Source organism: Microcebus murinus, chromosome 10 (assembly GCF_040939455.1).
Source record: "Microcebus murinus isolate Inina chromosome 10, M.murinus_Inina_mat1.0, whole genome shotgun sequence".
Lineage (NCBI taxonomy): Eukaryota > Metazoa > Chordata > Mammalia > Primates > Cheirogaleidae > Microcebus > Microcebus murinus.
This window is the reverse complement of record NC_134113.1, coordinates 60,192,830-60,209,845: the sequence shown is the minus strand read 5'-3', so window position 1 is coordinate 60,209,845 and position 17,016 is coordinate 60,192,830. Positions and strand designations below refer to the sequence as shown.

The window sequence follows — 17,016 nt, the reverse complement described above, 5'->3', positions numbered from 1 at the left end:
CACAAAAGGGGTCAGTTAACTTGTTTGTTATTTTTGCAAAATATGACCATCTTAGCTCCCTGTGAGCCTCTCTTCCATCACTCCAGGGAACTGAGGGGAAATATAGTTGCAGTACCTGAACTTCCCTGAAATACCCCTTTCTACTTGTAAGCATACTGACTGAATTCTTTAGATTGGAATTTCTGCTTCTCACACATAGTATAAGGAGAGGGATGATGAGTGAGTGAGCTTGTTGCACTGACCAAGAATAATGCCTGCCTTGGTTAATTCTTTTGGTCTCTTCAGAAAATAGTGAGGGGCCGGGCGCGGTGGCTCACGCCTGTAATCCTAGCTCTTGGGAGGCCGAGGCGGGCGGATTGCTCAAGGTCAGGAGTTCAAAACCAGCCTGAGCAAGAGCGAGACCCGTCTCTACTATAAATAGAAAGAAATTAATTGGCCAACTGATATATATATATAAAAAATTAGCCGGGCATGGTGGCGCATGCCTGTAGTCCCAAGCTACTCGGGAGGCTGAGGCAGAAGGATCGCTCGAGCCCAGGAGTTTGAGGTTGCTGTGAGCTAGGCTGACGTCACGGCACTCACTCTAGCCTGGACAACAAAGCAAGACTCTGTCTCAAAAAAAAAAAAAAAAAAGAAAAGAAAATAGTGAGGATATTTATATTTGAATCCAGTAAATACTCGTGCTTTGTGTTCTTGGGAGTTAACCGAGTTCAAATTCCCTAAATATGCCTGGGTTACACTTTGGGTCACTGTTTTGTTTCTCTTATTTTCCTTTTATGGTCCAGAGTGGCACTGGTAATAAGATTGAAGAAGGTGAATGCTTTCAGCACATGGCCTATCGGGTGCTAATTAAATCAAATTGGGCTCCTTTTGGCAGAGCACATAGCCCTAGAACACAGGCTAGGAGTAGTATTCTTTATTGTATTCAGGATGATAATTAGTAAGTTTTGAAAAGTGTTTTTTTGAATTTAAATCTTGAAGACACAAGTTGAAATTGGAAAATAACAAAGCCAGAACTCCATTTTGGGTAGAGATATTAATGTTGGTTCTCTGCCATAAAAAGGGGGCAGTTACTTTAGAAAACACCTATGGTATTCAGCTGCCAATTGTTGCTGTTGCATCTGATCTTTCATTTGGGACTTAATTCCTGGCTACAGTGTATATGCCATGGAAATCATTGCCAAGAGCCCTTAATTTAAAATGTCTAGTTATAATCTGGTAATTCCTTCCCCTCTCTTTTTCCTTCTCAGGTAATTGGGGTATTTTTAAATAAATTCCATTATATTTATAGGAGTAGGTTCTTAAGGGCCCAGTAGCAGCCCTGACTAACTGCTCCTACCTCTGGATCTAGGTGTTTGATCTCTGTCTCTGGTTCTTATGTTTCTCTCTCACCTCAATACTTCTGACCTCTCTTTTTAATAGAAATACAGGTGCTTCTTGACTTATAATGGGGCTATATCCCAATAAAAGCCCATTTTGAGTCAAAAATACATTTAATACACCTAACCTTCTGAATGTATTACTTAGCCTAGCCTATTTTAAACTTGTTCGGAACACTTACGTTAGTCTATAGTTGGGCAAAATCATCTGTTTCATAATAAAGTGTTGAATATCTCATGTAATTTATTGAATACTGTACTAAAAGTGAAAAACAGAATGGTTGTATGGGTACTTGAAATATGGCTCATTGCTTTTGCACTATCATAAAGTTGAAAAATCTTATGTTGGACCATTATTCATCAGGGATCATCTGTATTTTCAAAATCACTTGCCAGAGATAGGCCATATATTTGGCTCCAAACTTTATGGCAGCCACTAAGTAGGGGAAAGCACAGTTGCACTGTTTTCAGTGATTCACAGCCTTCACAAGGTAAAAACTGACAAGTTGCTCAAGAAAAACATAATAATTTTGGTCCTGGGGACCAGAAAGAAAATTTCCCTATGAGTTCTCATAATGCAGCAGTATAAGGAAAATAATAGCATACATCTTTAGAGTGATTCAGTGATGAATTCATAAGCCTCATAAGTTTATGGATCTTTATCTTACCAATCTCTATAATTCTCTTTTTTTTTTATTTTGGCATATTATGGGGGTACAGATTTTAAGGTTTCAATAAATGCCCTTTCCTCCCCTCCCCCCACAAGTCTGAGTTTCCAGCATGACCATCCCCCAGATGGTGCACATCTCACTCATTATGTATGTATATACCCACCCCCCTCCCACCTGCCCAATACCCTATTACTGTAGTACCTATGTGTCCACTTAGTCTATATTCTCGATGCTCCAAAAAGTGCCTGATCCAAAGTAGACACTCATTTGATAATTTGAATGACTAGTGAATTAATTAATGCTATTGAAAATGTTGATTGAAACGATGTCACATAATTCAGCAAAAGTGATTTCTCAGGGGCCCTTGGAGTACCTGGGATTGGGGTCTATGTAGAGGTTGGATGCTTGCTCAGTCCCCTCAGATATTATCTTTTATTGATTTTTTTAGATAGTCATTAATTATTAGGGTTGATTAAAATCAGTAAAGCTTGATTGATTTTCAAGGTCCCAGAAAGAGAAGAAGATAGTTAATGGTACCTGGTGGAGAAGACTGGTTTCGTCTAGTTACTACTCTGCCACACCCTAAATTTTAACCCTAAGTCTAGCCATCTGTCCAAATAGGTACTCATTGCTCTTACAGCTAAAGGGAGTTTCCTTTTTGTCTTAGTAATGGATGTGCTTCTTACCACACTTTGGTGATTTCTCTTATCTAGAAGAATGAATGATATCATTAGCTTCAAAATTTTGTTGGTGATCTCAGACTTTCTTTCAAGGACCAAGAGGAATGTGGCAATAAAAGTAATAGCTAACACATATTGAATACCTCTTATATGATTGTTCCTATGTACAAAGAAAGCACTCTCAGCATGTGTAATTTGTATCTTAGAGCAGCCTTGAATGTCTGTCTTTTCCCTTAGCAGGTATCACTTTCTTTATGTTGCCTGAGGATTTTCCAAATACAAAAGGGAAGAGCCAGGGCTGGTTGGTTCACGCCTGTAATCCTAGCACTCTGGGAGGCCGAGGTGGGCGTTGCTTGAGGTCAGGAGTTCGAAACCAGCCTGAGCAAGAGTGAGACCCCGTCTCTACTATAAATAGAAAGAAATTAATTGGCCAACTAATATATAGAAAAAATTAGCCGGGCATGGTGGCGCATGCCTGTAGTCCCAGCTGCTTGGGAGGTTGAGGCAGCAGGATTGCTTGAGCCTAGGAGTTTGAGGTTGCTGTGAGCTAGGCTGTCACCATGGCACTCATTCTAGCCTGGGCAACAAAGTGAGACTCTGTCTCAAAAAAAAAAAAAAAAAAAAAAACAAACAAAAGGGAAAGAAACAAGGAGAGAAGTGAATTTTGAAAAGTTGATGGTGTCTTTTAAAGGGTTCAGTTTGGAATTATCTTTATTTCTTAATGGAAATACTGTGATAGTGATTTATGATAGTATTTGCTTTTATTAAATATAAGATCATTCTTTCTGTTCTTTTTATTTGGGTGCTCTCTCCTCTTTTGTACAGTCCTGTCTCATTTTTTATAAATGAGATTTTAAAAAGAAAAATGAGGCAGTTATTGGTTGCCATGAAGATTGTATATTGAAATTACCGGCATCATTCAGGTAGTTGGCTTGGTGTTTTAAACCTTGAGGAATGAGAGGATAGAGGAAATGAAATATAGGGATTAGTCTGAATATCCAGTACCTGTGTTTGGTCACTGAGGACATGTTTCCTCCCTGATTTGGGGTGTAAGTTACACATTTTGAAGAGTTTGCATTTGATAGGAATAAGGGCACTTCAGATTCAAACACTTATCTTCCTGAATAGGAGTATGCATGGGGGAAAAAAGAGATTTGTTAATAGTTGAGAGTTTGGGGGAGGGAAATGAGGAGGGATAAAGAAGGGAAAGGTTTGCAAATGTATATGACACTGAGCTAGAGGGGTCAGTGCTGCCTGCAGATGCACAACCCCATTTGTGCACTTGAGCATGGCCCGGGGGAGCATTGGCCTGATGAATGCAGAGAGAGATGCGTTTTGATCGAGGCCCTCAGATGGGTCCCGCCATCCCATGAATCAAAACCTGTCAGCAAAGAGCTAAAGATGGAGTGAAGTTTATTGTACATTTGTTTCCATGCGACACCGTCACGCTAGAAGGGTCAAGTGAGAGAGATCATTAGAACCGTGTTGATTTACTGGGCCTGGTTGTGCACTTTCCCTGCAGGGCAAGGAGGAAAGAGACTTTAAGAGGGGTGCTGGGTGGGGAGGAAAGGGCAGGCTATTTGTGGGAGGTGGGGGAAGCTGTATTGTTTTGTTTTGTTTTGTTTTGTTTTGTTTTCCTCAACCCCCACCCCGACACCCCCAGCTCCCTGATGGACTTAGAGCAGATGCTCTGCCTGGATCTCTAGAAGAGGCACCAAAGATCTGATTTTAAAAAGTGAAGCTCATGAAGAAATCTCTGACACTAGCCTTAGTGGTTAGAGAAATGTATTCCCCCTTCTTTTCCTATTCCTTGTTTTCTCTTCAGCTTGAGCTTAAAAGGAAATACAGGAAATTTAATATAGAATTCAAACTTCCCATTTCAGGATGTAACAAAATTAAAAACCAGGAGGGGAAAGACTCTCCCACACGTTCCAAATGGAGATAGGCTTTGTGAGGGGAGGCCTTGGGTTTGTGCTGAGATAATGGCTGGGTTTCAAAAGTAGCCTCTCCTCTGTGGTTTGAACTTTGAATGAAATAGTATGAAAAATTGAATGAAAAAAAGGTATACTAGTGGTATTTCGGCAAGAATTGGGCTGCCTCTCCCAAAGAGGGGATGCTCCTTTTGTTCTTCCTGAAACTGTTTCCTACTTGGCTGGGAGACTTAGTGAAATAGAAATATGTCATCTAGAATATTCCAGAAGTTCTCATTTTCAAATTTCTATTTATATCCCTCATTCACTTTTATCTTAGTATAGCAGACAAAATCAAGAAAACGTTTCTCTTTGACTTTGGTAGTGAAAAATATAGTGGGACTTTTGTTTGCTGGGAATCCTCCTAATTATTTTATTACAATTCAACAGATGGAATAGCCAATTAACCAAAATTAGAAAAATTCAGCTGAGAAAAACTTTAGTACAAGATTACTAACAAAGTGGGTGTGGTAGCATGCCAGCAGTCGCAGTTACTCAGGAGGCTGAGGCAGAAGGATGGCTTGAGCCCAAGAGTTTGCAGCTGCAGTGAGCTATGATTGTACCATTGTACTCCAGCCTGGGCAGGAGTGAGACCTCATCTCTAAAAAAAGAAAAAGAAAAGATTACTAACTAGAGTCCTTTACTTGGATTCCTGGTTAGTTACAAAGTGGTGACATGTGGTATGGTACCATGGGGATGGGATCCTAGTATTGATACAGTTATTTGAGTGAGGTGAAGTGGTTAGAGTAATTTCCTTTTAGCTGTGTGTGTGTGTGTGTGTGTGTCTGTTTGTGTTTGATCCTTCTCCCTTGGGAATTAATAAGGACTTCATTCTGCTAATGTTCTTTTTAAAAAGTGCTTATGTTAGATATCTGAGGAGATTGTAAAATTAGGAAAGTAGATTCTTGAGTAAAAAAAATGGCAAGTTGCTTAAACTCCCTAAACCTCAGTTTTCATATCTATGAATTTAATCACAGTGCCTACTTTTTTCTTGAAACCTGGCTTAGTGTTTTACAGTAGCTTGGATGGCATTAATTAGGCACCCCTTGCCCCCCCAATGGATTTGCTGATGTTTATAATGAAAAAAGTGGAAAACTGTATAGACAATAGTTTATTCTGGTAGTACGCTATGATTAAATAACTCATGTGTAGGATTATTTACTCCTTCATAGACACCATTCTTTTTTAGCACCTTTCCTACTCACTAGAAAGCAGTGCGGCAAAAGAGAAAAATATGAACATCTTTCTCAAGCTGAAAGAGTCAAAGTAAGACTGAGATAGTACTCCTGCCTGCTGTGTTCAGAGATCTGGACTAGTTAAATAAATTGAATGCAAAAAGCTGGATTGCTGCCCTGGTTTTGATTGTAGAGGTGGCTGCTGTGGTCATAGGGACAAAGGCAACTCCTTGGTTGGGGTTGACAGTAGAGGCATTAAAAAATTCCTGTGTTTCTGTAGGTTTGTTTTTTTGTTTTTTGTTTTTTGTTTTTGTTTTGAGACAGAGTCTTACTCTGTTGCCCAGGCTAGAGTGCCATGGCGTCAGCCTAGCTCATAGCAACCTCAGACTCCTGGGCTCAAGCAATCCTTCTGCCTCAGCCTCCCGAGTAGCTGGGACTACAGGCATGCACTGCCATGCCTGGCTAATTTTTTCTATATATTTTTAGTTGGCCAATTAATTTCTTTCTATTTTTAGTAGACGCAGGGTCTGGCTCTTGCTCAGGCTGGTTTCGAACTACTGACCTTGAGCGATCCGCCTGCCTCAGCCTCCCAGAGTGCTTAGGATTACAGGTGTCAGCCACCTCACCCGGCCTCTGTAGGTCTTTTTGTTGCCTTTGTGTGGTTTTGGAACACCCAGAGACACAGCCTGCCTGTAAACTGTAGGAATATGAATTCCTTGGGGTTTAAAAAACATCCAGCTCAGAAACACCACACAGTTTCAAAGTTTGTTCAAACTCTTCTGAGCTGGCCTCTGTTGGGTTAACTTTTGTAAATAAAGTCAAAGAAACTGTCCTGCTCCATGGTGAGGATGGGTATATCTGTATGGCATGGAAAATCTGAGAGAGGATGTAAGAGGATGGAATCCTGTAATTCCATCCTGTAAGAGGATGGAATCTTTATATAGACGTGCCAAGTTTTACTTACATATATATGTAAGTGTGTGTGTGTGTGTGTGTGTGTGTGTGTGTGTGTGTGTGTGTAGATAGATATGGGGTCTTGCTTCAACACCCAGGCTGGAGTACAATGGCACAATCATAGCTCACTGTAACCTTGAACTCCTGGGCTCAGGCAGTCCTCCCACTTGAGCTTCCTGAGTAGCTAAGACTACAGGCATTTGCCACCATGCATTGCCAGGTTTTAGAAAATCCTTCTGGCAGGCAGGGCACACCTGGGGAACCCCCCTGGGTCTGAGGTTTTGATTACTGGTCACTGGATGGAGGGGAAGGTAGAGAAGGGAAAAAAAAAACTGTTAAAATGGGATAAATAAAGTGATAGGGTTTAAGGTCCTGATAGGAATATATATGAGACTCTTTGTATTGGATGTAAATAGTAGCTTAACACCTATTATAGGAGAATGGCCAGCTCCAACTAATGGTAAACTGAAACATTCTTCTCTGCTTACTAGCCAGACATCATGAGTCTCATGGATGCTTAGAAAAGGTCCAGAGCATATCAGATGACTGTAGCTGTCACCTTGACTCATCTTTTTTCAAAATCATTTTGAACTAATCAGAGCCTTCTATAACTTTGCTGGGTGTTTCAAGCAAACACTTGGCTTGCTTTATAAATTTTTAGGAAATAACCACTCTGGCCCTCTTCACCTTTCCTTCCTTAGTAACTTGTAATCAGTGTTTAACAAGTAGTTTCAGGGTACCTTCTGCCAACCTGTTCTCTGCAGATGTTACTCAGTGAAACCTCAGTTTTCCATGTCTTTGAACTGCCAAAATCTCTTGAGCACAGAAGTTTGTTTTATGGGTGTTTCTTGCCATTTCTTCATTTTACTCGTCTTATTTTGTTTGTTCTGAGCCAGGGTTTTGTTCTGTTGCCCAGGCTGGTCTAAAACTCCTGGCTTCAAGCAGTCCTGTCTTGGCCTTCCAAAGTGCTAGGATTATAGGTGTGAGCCACCCCACCTGGCCTCTACTTGTTTTATTAGTATTGAGGCCCTACTTAAAATTAAGTTTTTAGTAATTCTAGATACAACATGCTGTATGCTAGCTTGTTCCATTTCTTACCTGTCTTTACTGTTTGTGTGATCCTTAGTTCTTGGCACAAGGTTGGCTGGCACATCATGACCAATAAGTTACAATTTCACTCCCATTTACTTTGTGAATGGAGGCTAGTTTGTCTCAACCCTTTTCTTTTTCCCTGAACAGTCTGAAGATGATGAGAAACTGAAAAAGAGGAAGGAACGATTTGGGATTGTCACAAGTTCAGCTGGTACTGGAACCACAGAGGATACAGAGGTAAAATATACCTAGAATGCTTCATAGAGCTCTTGAAGGGAGATGAAGGTGAATAAACTGAGTGGTGAGTGGAGAAACACTGTTTCTCCATCCTACTTCTTTTTGAGACACAGTCTCACTCTGTTGCCCAGGCTAGAGTGCCATGGTGTCAGCCTAGCTCACAGCAACTTCAAACTCCTGGTTTCACGCAATCCTCCTGCTTCAGCTTCCCAAGTAGCTGGGACTATAGGCGTGCCGCCAAACCTGGCTAATTTTTTCTATTTTTAGTAGAGATGAAGTCTCACTCTTGCTCAGGCTGGTCTCCAGCTCCTGGCTTCAAGTAATCCTCCCGCCTTGGCCTCCCAGAGTGATAGGATTACAGGAGTGAACCACCACACCCGGCCACCCAGCCTACTTCTTAAGTGCCCAAATGACAAGATTGTTTTTTCTTTTGCTTGATAACTTTTCTCTGGATGAAGTGGTTACACTGAATTTCATCAGTATAGCAAGTTCAATGTTAGAGTCTATTAGACTAGTGGCAAAGAGCATAAGATTTGGAAGGAATCAGGTAGGATTGGATTTAAAGCTGGCTCCATTACTTAGTATTAATAAGTTGTAGTACTTTCTTGGGCCTCAGTTTCCTCATCTGGAAAATAGAATTAATATACCTACCTCAGAGTAGTATTTTAAGAATGAAATGAAATGATTCTGTACAAATGGGATAGTTCTATGTAAACTGTTGGGATGATGCTGTCATATTGTAAGTATTCAATAAGTAATAGTGTCTGTTATTATTATCTGCTGGGCATTGATCATTTAGTGAAGCCCATCTCCAAGCGAGATACCAGTATAGTTGTGCCTGACTCCCCTTTGGAATAGGACAGTAGACTCAAATGAGACTTCTGTGTCTTACTACTTTGTTTACATATAGTTTCTCAAAATGAAAGAGTGGCTTTTTTAAAAAAACTTATGTTCATTCCTATCTCAGGTTCTCTTGGGGTAACACACATTCACTAAGATTGATCATTTGACAGTGTTGTTTTGCTGATTTGAGAGTATAATGGTGACCACCTGTCACCTGGGGTGGGGTGTACATAAAGAGCAACTGAAATGATATTGCAATAATGAATATTTTTAGAATTATAGAAAGCCTCTTGATTACCTTACACACTCAAAATCTTATGAAAAGTCTTTTTATGAATAAATACCAGAGTCAATCTTGTAAATAAACCCTGAAAATTTTAGGATCAGATCACTTTACACTCTTCACTAGGAAAAAGCCAAAGGAGTTTGTATTCTTTGTGCTACTGAGGATAAAATGCCACTCATCTAAAGTATTTGCTTGCTTACTGACTTACCAGAATGAGCTAAAAGTAAACTTTCACTCATTTTAATTCTTGTTAAATTACTCCTTCCAGCAGATCACTCGAGGTCAGGAGTTCAAAACCAGCCTGAGCAAGAGTGAGACCCCGTCTCTACTATAAATAGAAAGAAATCAATTGGCCAACTAATACATATAGAAAAAATTAGCCGGGCATGGTGGCGCGTGCCTGTAGTCCCAGCTACTCAGGAGGCTGAGGCAGAAGGATTGCTTGAGCCCAGGAGTTTGAGGATGCTGTGAGCTAGCCTGACGCCACGGCACTCACTCTAGCAACAAAACGAGACTCTGTCTCAAAAAAAAAATTACTTCCTCCTTGCCAAGGAAAACATTGTTAAACCAGGCATGCTCACTAAGTAGGTAAAGATGATGAGGATTTTGTTGGATAGCAAGGAACAGTGGCTTTTGTTGGGAGAGTCAGTGTATGTAAGGGAGTAGTAATTTCTGAGACTGATGGCATTTACATGAACCTGATGATTTTTGTTTGATTCCAAAGAATTGTGTCACTCACTATTCCAGGTGGAGTGGGCTGCACTTGTGTGCATTCAACTTCCTTTTAATCTATATTAAATCTCATGTGTGAATGGAATGAGAAAATGTCCCCTCTTTTATGGGGGCAGTGATTGGGAGTGTGGATGAAGGATTCAGTACTGTTTTGTGAGTCACTTCCAGAACAAAAAAGCTCCCTTCTCCACCCCATCCCACTTTTGTGCCCTCTCTTTGATACTTCCTTCCTTAAGAGATCCGTGCAGGGACTCACCTGCAAACACCACTCTCAATTTATTCTGCTGGCATTGTAGATTTATATGCCTCTTTGTGTAGTGGAGGGCTAAGGAATAGCCACTATCTGGGCCATACTGCTCATAAGGGCATCCCCTCGCCTTCTCCAATAATTGCATTAGTTAACCCTTTGTCCTCTGAAATCTCCCATCTCCCCAGTGATTGGAAGACTTTCCCCAGCCTGTTAAGAGCATTAGTTTGTAAACTAGCCTGCTCTAAGGCTGAATAGCACTGTTTCCTTCAGGCATTTTTCCATTTTCTACCACTTTTCTCTTCCTTTCTGCCCCTTCCCCCTTCCTTAATCTTCTTTCCTCATCCTCCTTTCCCATTAAACCTTCTCAGCTCTAGCTGGATAACTAGACAGATTTCAGGAATGAAATCTCTGGCTGCCAAGATTTCAAGTTTGGGCTATCCCTCCTTCTTGGACCTTGTGACAGTTCATGTGAGTTTGGATTAAAGCAGCCAAGAACCCAGGCAACTGTTTTCTTACAATTTAATTTTTTTCTTCTTGCTTTTTCCTTACAGGCAAAGAAGAGGAAAAGAGCAGAGCGCTTTGGGATTGCCTGATGAAAAGTTCTTGATGTTTTCTGTTCTCCAGTGGTTTCAATTTCTCTGATTCTTCCTGATCACACATATATCTAAATGCACAGTCATGTGCTTACATCTTGCCTCGCAGTGAGGGAGCATGTACCCCAGGTACATCTGTGAACTCCAACAGCAGTTTGACTTATTGCTGTTCCAACTCTAAGGTGGTTGTGTTTTTGTTTTTAATTAGTTTGCTTGTTAATAAAAAAACAGAAAAGAGAACAATGTGTTTTATTAGGTGCTCCTTTGATTTCTTGGAGCCAGATTAAACCAGATAAGGGGAGCTTCAGGGGAAAATATTATAGGGAATTAACCATAATGCCTTTACCCTTTAGAAAAGAAGACAAGGAAGAGGATTAAGTTTACTCTTTATCCCTTCTCTCATACTCACAGGCATTCTTTTACCTCTTTATCCTCTGGGAACAGGCCAGATTACTCCCTGAGTTTTTGCTTCATATTGGAATAACCCATTATAGGGAAAACTAAGGAGATTTTAAGTGGTGCAGAGCTGTGGCCTCCAACCCCCAGGCTGGAGAACAGTACCCCCAGCATATTAGGGATCTGACCTGGGCCACAGAGCTCCACCTCACCTACCATCAGTGGAAAAATTATCTTTCCACGAAACTTAGGAGGGGGGTAGGGGTACCACACAGCAGGAGGCAAGCCATGACAAGTGGACCAAGCTAGTGAAGCTTCATCTGTATTTACAGCTGCTCCCCTGTCACCTGGCATCACTGCCTGAACTCCCCCTTCCCCAACACCCACCCCTCCCTAGAAGAATTGTCTTCCACGAAACTGGTCCCTGGTGCCAAAAAGGTTGGGGACCACTGTTGCAGAGGATATAAATGCAAGGGTTAATGATTGCAGTCCTCTATTATGAACTAATATTGAAGCCTTTTTCTTGGATAAAATCACAGTAAGGAGCAGGGCCCTATTTTCAGGAGTGGCTTGGTGTGATACTCTATGGTTCCAGCAGAGCCAATATGTAGGACCTTGTTGGTTAGGCAGTCCAGGAAAGGAGATGGGCTGGATACAACTCAGAGATAGAAGAAAGTATAGGGATTCAAAGCATGACAAAGGATGTCAGTGATGTTAAATGTTATTAACTAGATCATTGGGAACAAAAGCAGTGGAACTGGAGGCTTCTACTTTCTAATCAAACCTTTTTATCCTCTTCTGTTGCAAAAGGATAATACTTCAGTGTTAGTGGTAATGTTTCTTGGATGTTACTAAAAATCATTTTCCTTGCTGAGCCTCCTACTTAGAAAATGTTTGACTCTCCCAAAGGCGGCTGGCTGTTTGCATTCGAAGTTCATGTAGATCTGAGACCTGCTTACTTTATCATTTTGGATGTGTTAATATGGGGTTTCTTATCTAAATATTTTTGGACATCTATATAAGCTTGGTTTTGGGGGTTTTTTTGGTAATAAAACTTATGAGCCTGGCACCTTACCTGAGGACTTTGGTACCATGATCAGTAATCCTTCCTCCTTATTTCTACCAAAACATACCTCATTTTGTGATTAATAGAAAGGTAATTGATGACCTTCATAACATGAATAATTTCTATTTCTACAAAGTCCTTGGTTGGTGAGGAAGACAAAGACCTTAAGTTTAGACACATCAGGAAAACTGCCTTGGAGAGCAGATCCAGAGATTTCCCAATTGTTGTGAATTTTGCCTCATTCTGAAATGAACAAAAGGCAAAGCTGGTTAAATTTTTGATACCTCCTCAACCAAATAAATCTTACAATTGGAGTAACCTTCCCTCTCTTCCCACTGGTCTCTTTTGTCTGCCTCCCTTTTCTTTACTTCAGGCTCTGATCCTTTCCTCTCTCTACTCCATCTTTACCAGAACCAGAGAGAATAGTTCTGTTTTGTAATTTGAGAGAGATTATAGATTGAGTAAGGGTTTCTACCGCAGGATGGTTTTTTTAAAAAAAAAGAATAAGGGAATAGAGCAGATGCTGATAATGAAGTGTAGCAATGGGTCCTTCAGAAGTTTTCTTCGCTTTGTCTCTATCCTCCATAACTTTCCAGAAAGGTATTCAACCTTACTCCCCAGGATTCTCTTAAGCCTAATTAGTCTCCTTAGCTCACTTTCCCTAGATCTTTATTTATTTTATTTTATTTTATTTTTTTGAGACAGAGTCTCACTTTGTTGCCCAGGCTAGAGTGAGTGCTGTGGCGTCAGCCTAGCTCACAGCAACCTCAAACTCCTGGGCTCAAGCAATCCTCCTGCCTCAGCCTCCCGAGTAGCTGGGACTACAGGCATGCGCCACCCTGCCCGGCTAATGTTTTTTTTTTATGTATATTAGTTGGCCAATTAATTTCTTTCTATTTATAGTAGAGACGGGGTCTCGCTCTTGCTCAGGTTGGTTTCGAACTCCTGAGCTCAAACGATCCGCCCGCCTCAGCCGCCCAGAGAGCTAGGATTACAGGCGTGAGCCACCGCGCCCGGCTTCCCTAGATCTTTAATACCAGTGTTTCCCAATTTGTCAGGAGTTTTTACTGACTTTTTTTGTCCCATTTTAGCAGCTGTTCATGTTGGTCAGAAGCCTCTAACCTCCAAGCCTGATCACCAAATCCTCCTCTTCCTGTCTTATTGTAATCATTCCATACATACTTTTTGAGCATGAATAGTTCAGATGCCTATGTCTTTTTCCTAATTCAGTCTTAAAATACTCATTTGGAGACACAACAGACATTGAAGTTTATAATTCTTTATCTGGGATTCTAGTACCCTTCCTTCATATCCCTCAGTCTTCCTAGTGTAGCATCCACATGTGGTTAGCTGACTTCAATCTTCTTTTCCTTGTCCTGAAGCTGTGACATTCTCTGCATACCTGGAAGCTTTTAATGAGGGCCTCTATAAAAGCTGTGGAGAGAACTAGCTTCCTCAGCTGTAAATCTGCACCTTTTTATGGTTCTCTAGGATCATTCTCTTTTTCTCCACCATCACTCTAAACTGCCCTTCCCCCCACCCTAACATTTGAGACCTGCTAATGATAGAGGTTAGAAGCTTCTGTGGGAATGAGGGCTAAAGGAAGGAAGATGTGGGTGAGGGCAGGACTTCTTAGTGTTGGGCTGAGTCCTGTTGCTATGTCTTACTTGAGAAACACAGATGAGGAGGGAGGAAGGAACTTATATAAATAAGGGAGGATAATTGTTTTTCCTCTGTTCTCTTATATGAGGGCCATTGACAAGCAATGCCACTTACTTCTGATTACTGAAATTCCCCCAAAATCTAACCACCTCCATCTCTTGCTATGTCCAGACTGTTCATGTTTTCCCCTCAAAAGGGATTTAAGGCCGGGCGCGGTGGCTCACGCCTGTAATCCTAGCACTTTGGGAGGCCGAGGCGGGCGGATTGCTCATGGTCAGGAGTTCGAAACCAGCCTGAGCGAGACCCCGTCTCTACCAAAAATAGAAATAAATTAATTGACCAACTAAAAATATATATACAAAAAATTAGCCGGGCATGGTGGCGCATGCCTGTAGTCCCAGCTACTCGGGAGGCTGAGGCAGTAGGATCGCTGAGCCCCGGAGATTGAGGTTGCTGTGAGCCAGGCTGACGCCACGGCACTCTCTAGCCTGGGCAACAAAGTGAGACTCTGTCTCAAAAAAAAAAAAAAGGGATTTAAAATGACACATTTCACATCTTTGTAGACCCTTTGAGCCCAAAGTGTTCCAAACTTTCTCATTATCTCTTTTTTTTTGAGACAGAGTCTCACTTTGTTGCCCAGGCTAGAGTGAGTGCCATGGCGTCAGCCTAGCTCACAGCAACCTCAAACTACTGGGCTCAAGCAATCCTTCTGCCTCAGCCTCCTGAGTAGCTGGGACTACAGGCATGCACCACCATGCCCAGCTAATTTTTTCTATATATATTAGTTGACCAAGTAATTTCTTTCTATTTATAGTAGAGCCGGGGTCTCTCTCTTGCTCAGGCTGGTTTTGAACTCCTGACCTCGAGCAATCCGCACGCCTCGGCCTCCCAGAGTGCTAGGATTACAGGCGTGAGCCACCATGCCCAGCCCTCTCATTATCTCTTTCCGCTCTCTTGTCCCCATATTTAGTTTTCCACTTTTCAGATTACTATTAATAGATTATAATGTAATACTGTATAGCAACTTACTTGGGTTTAATTTCTTGTTCTACCACACTAGCTCTGAGACCCTGGGCAAGTACTTAATTATCCTGTGACTCTGTAACTGTACCAATAGGAACCCCATTGTGAATGTTGCCTTGAGAGTTAAGTGATATCATATTGTGTACTCAGCACAAGCTGTTTACTGTAATTAAAATAGCAATCATTAAATAAACATTACCTTTTTTTTTTTTGAGACAGTCTCTCTCTTTGTTGCCCAGGCTAGAGTGAGTGCCATGGCATCAGCCTAGTTCACAGCAACCTCAAATTCCTGGGCTCTAGCGATCCTACTGCCTCAGTCTCCTGAATAGCTGGGACTACGGGCATGCGCCACCATGCCTGGCTAATTTTTTCTATATATATTAGTTGGCCAATTAATTTCTTTCTATTTATAGTAGAGACGGGGTCTCGCTCTTGCTCAGGCTGGTTTTGAACTCCTGACCTCAAGCAATCTCCCCTCCTCAGCCTCCCAGAGTGCTAGGATTATAGGCATGAGCCACCACGCCCAGTCCCAATTAATTTCTTCCTATTTTTAGTAGAGATGGGGTCTTGCTCTTGCCCAGGCTGGCCTTAAATTCCTGACCTTGAACGATTTGCCCATGTCTCAGCCTCCCAGAGTGCTGGCATTACAGGCATGAGCCACCACGCCCAGCCCATAGCTTAATTTTACTCAGTTATTAGAGTACAGTGGAAATATTTGTTTCCACAAAGTAGCTTCCAGCTAGAGTGAATGGACCAGTTTGACCATGTATATGTGTACACATACCTACTTATACAGTTGTATTTAAGACTAGGAAAAAAGGTAGGAAGAGTCTCAGTTGCTCCCTCAAGCCCAGCTCACTGGCCAGAAAGCTGACATTATTGCCTGGGGCATTGACTCTTCTACTTCTGCCCTGCTACAGAACAAAAGCTATAAATTCCACTGTCTGCTGGTTCTTAGTTTGGGGCCTCCTACATCCAAAATATGGGCAAAGGCAGAGTATAAGGTAGCTGCTCATGCATTGGGTTGGAGGATTTAGGATAAGGAAAAAAAACTTAAAAGTCATCTTGTAGTCTGTTCTCTGAATGCAGGAAACAATTGAGCAATTAGAGGAGAAAACCCATTTTTGGCTCAGGCCAAAAGCTAGGGGTAAATGTGGATAAAGTAGTTCCCTTGGGAAGATATAATACGTAACATTTTTGTTACTCAACTAGTGCCAATCTCAATCTTGTAGTTGGTTTGGGTGGGATCAATCTTTTTTTTTTTTAGGCAGAGTCTCATTCTGTTGCCCTGGCTAGAGTGCCGTGGCATCAGCCTAGCTCACAGCAACCTCAAACTCCTGGGCTCAAGCGATCCTTCTGCCTCAGGCTCCCGAGTAGCTGGAACTACAGGCATGCACTACCATGCCCAGCTAATTTTTTCTATTTTTGGTAGAGACAGGGTCTCGCTTTTGCTCAGGCTGGTCTCGAACTCCTGAGCTCAAACTATTCTCCTGCCTCGGCCTCCCAGAGTGCTAGGATTACAGGCGTGAGCCACCTCGCCCAGCCCAGACAAGATTCTTTTTCCATTTCCAACTCATATGTTCTAGGAATTGTGCTCTACATAAATGAAAGAAATGTTTATAGTAAACTCAAAGAATATTTGAGATGCTTTTGGCCTCTCGTTACAGTCAAGTTGAATGGTTATGTTGGTTTGGTATGGATTTTGATAAAACTTTCTTGAGGAAACAGGATCAGAGACTGCAGGAGAATAAGAATTAGCTGGATCATCGCAAGAGAACTTTGAGATTTTCCATTCTGTGGAGACTGGGGAAGGGGGTTTTTTTGTTTGTTTTTTTCTTTTTGAGACAGAGTCTCACTTTGTTGCCTAGGCTAGAGTGAGTGCCGTGGCGTCAGCCTAGCTCACAGCAACCTCAAACTCCTGGGCTCAAGCGATCCTTCTGTCTCAGCCTCCCAAGTAGCTGGGACTACAGGCATGAGCCACCATGCCCAGCTAATTTTTTCTATATA

The 17,016-nt window shown here is 41.7% G+C and overlaps 2 protein-coding genes across 2 annotated transcripts in view; both read left to right on the top strand.

Moving 5' to 3' along the window:
• Positions 1 to 12,642, top strand: part of SARNP (SAP domain containing ribonucleoprotein) — a 162,821-nt gene extending 150,179 nt beyond the window's left edge. The window contains exons 11-12 of the mRNA XM_020287567.2: positions 8,069 to 8,158; positions 10,821 to 12,642. Coding sequence (XP_020143156.1) covers positions 8,069 to 8,158; positions 10,821 to 10,862 — 132 coding nt within the window. The 3' untranslated portion in view covers positions 10,863 to 12,642. The remainder of the gene's footprint in view (positions 1 to 8,068; positions 8,159 to 10,820) is intronic.
• CD63 (CD63 molecule) overlaps positions 1 to 17,016 on the top strand; it is a 193,365-nt gene that overhangs the window by 150,185 nt on the left and 26,164 nt on the right. The gene's annotated exons all lie outside the window — the stretch shown is intronic.